The sequence below is a fragment of the Emiliania huxleyi genome, assembly GCF_000372725.1.
Source record: "Emiliania huxleyi CCMP1516 unplaced genomic scaffold EMIHUscaffold_310, whole genome shotgun sequence".
NCBI lineage: Eukaryota > Haptophyta > Isochrysidales > Noelaerhabdaceae > Emiliania > Emiliania huxleyi.
In genome coordinates, this window is record NW_005199683.1 from 94581 (window position 1) to 96235 (window position 1655).

At 66.8% G+C, this 1655-nt stretch overlaps 1 protein-coding gene across 1 annotated transcript; it reads right to left on the bottom strand.

Annotated features, from left to right (window-relative positions):
* Positions 1 to 132: 132 nt before the first annotated feature.
* EMIHUDRAFT_240518 (hypothetical protein) lies at positions 133 to 1092 on the bottom strand (the record flags this gene model as incomplete). The annotated part of the gene is made up of 3 exons (XM_005774465.1): positions 133 to 178; positions 441 to 517; positions 631 to 1092. The coding sequence occupies 3 exons, from the start codon at positions 1090 to 1092 to the stop codon at positions 133 to 135; spliced, it is 585 nt and encodes a 194-aa protein (XP_005774522.1).
* Between the last annotated feature and the right edge of the window lie 563 nt (positions 1093 to 1655).

Consider the following 1655-nt stretch of genomic DNA (forward strand, 5'->3'; position numbering starts at 1 on the left):
GGTAGAGGCCGTGGTCGAGGTGCGGCGCGCAGCTGCCAAACGGCGGCGGGAGGGAGGGCGGCCAGAGCGGCGAGGTTGGGTCTCGCCAGAGGCACCTGCGCAGGGGCGAGGCGCCGGAGGGGCGGGCGCGGGTTAGAGGCGCCGCTCTGCCGACAGAGTGTCCCTCTCGCGTCCTGTCCTGGAGGCGTCTGGCTAGCGTGCGGGACAGTGTCTGGGACGTGTCTGGGGAGTGTCCTTGAGGCGTCTGGCTAGCATGCGGGACGTGTCTGGGACAAGTCTGGGGAGTGTGCAGGAGGCGGCTGGGAAGTGTCTGGGAGGTGTCTTGGGAGATGTCTGGGAGGCGTGGTGCGCCAAGCAATGCGCACTGCGCGCCCTGTTCAGCTCAACTGGCACAACTAGCACGCGGTCGCTAGTTTCAACTACTCAAGCAAGCGGCGCACTCGCGCGACCGGTTCAGCTTGGGCGCGGTGAAGGCGTCAAAGGTGACCCTGTCCCAGTCGCCGCCGTACGACTTGAGCTCCCAGAAATAGGACCAGTACTTGGCCACCTGCGGCGAGGCCGGGCGGCGGCGCGGCGGCGCTCGGCGGGCGGCGGTGCCGAGCTTGGCGGGCGACGGTGCGGCGGTCGCACCGGGTCGCGGAGCATCCACACGAGCCGGAGCTGGCCGAGCGCCCGGCCGTAGAAGGCGGCCATGTTCTTCGGCGCATCGTACCACACATGGTACGCCGGGGTCGCATCGATGCCGACGACGGTGCGCGCGCCGCTAGCCGGGCACTTTGGCCACGCCCGCTCATACCAGCCGCGGCCACGGCGCCACTGCGCAGGGTCGCCGAAGAAGTCCTTCTCCTTCTTGGAGATGTAACCCTTGTCGGTGGTCCTGCCCGTGTCTATGGCGCCCTCGCTATAGTCGACCAGCCGGCCCCACAGCAGCGTCGAGCCCGTCTTGATTGAGCCGATGAGCAGCAGCGACGGAAGCAGCCGGCCGCACGCGGCGCACGCGGGCACCGAGCAGAGCGACCCGTCGCGCACCGGCAGCGGGGAGTGTGGCAGGGTGCAGTTTGATACGGCGAGCGATGGAGTCACGAGGGGCATTGCAAGCAAGCACCAGCGTCGCTCTTCCCTAGCCGCGAAAGAGAGAAAGCGGATACGAGTACCTAGAACACAACGCACTCTCTCACGTTTCAAGGGACATTCTGAGAGATGCAGGGATGAGCTCAGCCTCGGGAGGAGCTCAGGCGCTTAAGAAAGCGCCAAGAGAGGGGGGGGGTGCCACAGAGGTGTGGCGGAAGGGTGCCGAAAGAGACAAATCAAAGAGGACTCGCGCGGCCCGGCGCAACGAAAAGAGCAACGAAAAGAGATGAGGCGTTTCGAAGAAAAGAAAAACAAATCCGCGTCGGCGATAGCCCTCCTCGCAGCGCAAGGCGCCGCCGTGCCGCGTCTTGCTTGCCCGCCAGCCTTTCCACGCCACTCTGCCTGCCACCCCTCACGCTCTCTCCTCTTGCCCGCCCGTCCGCAGTTCCGTGAGCAATGAGCTGGCAGACGTACGTCGACACCAACCTCGTCGGGACCGGCACGGTCACCGCCGCCGGGATCTACGACCTCCAAGGCAACCCCTGGGCCTACTCGGCGGGCTTCGCGGTACGCCCCCCCCTCCC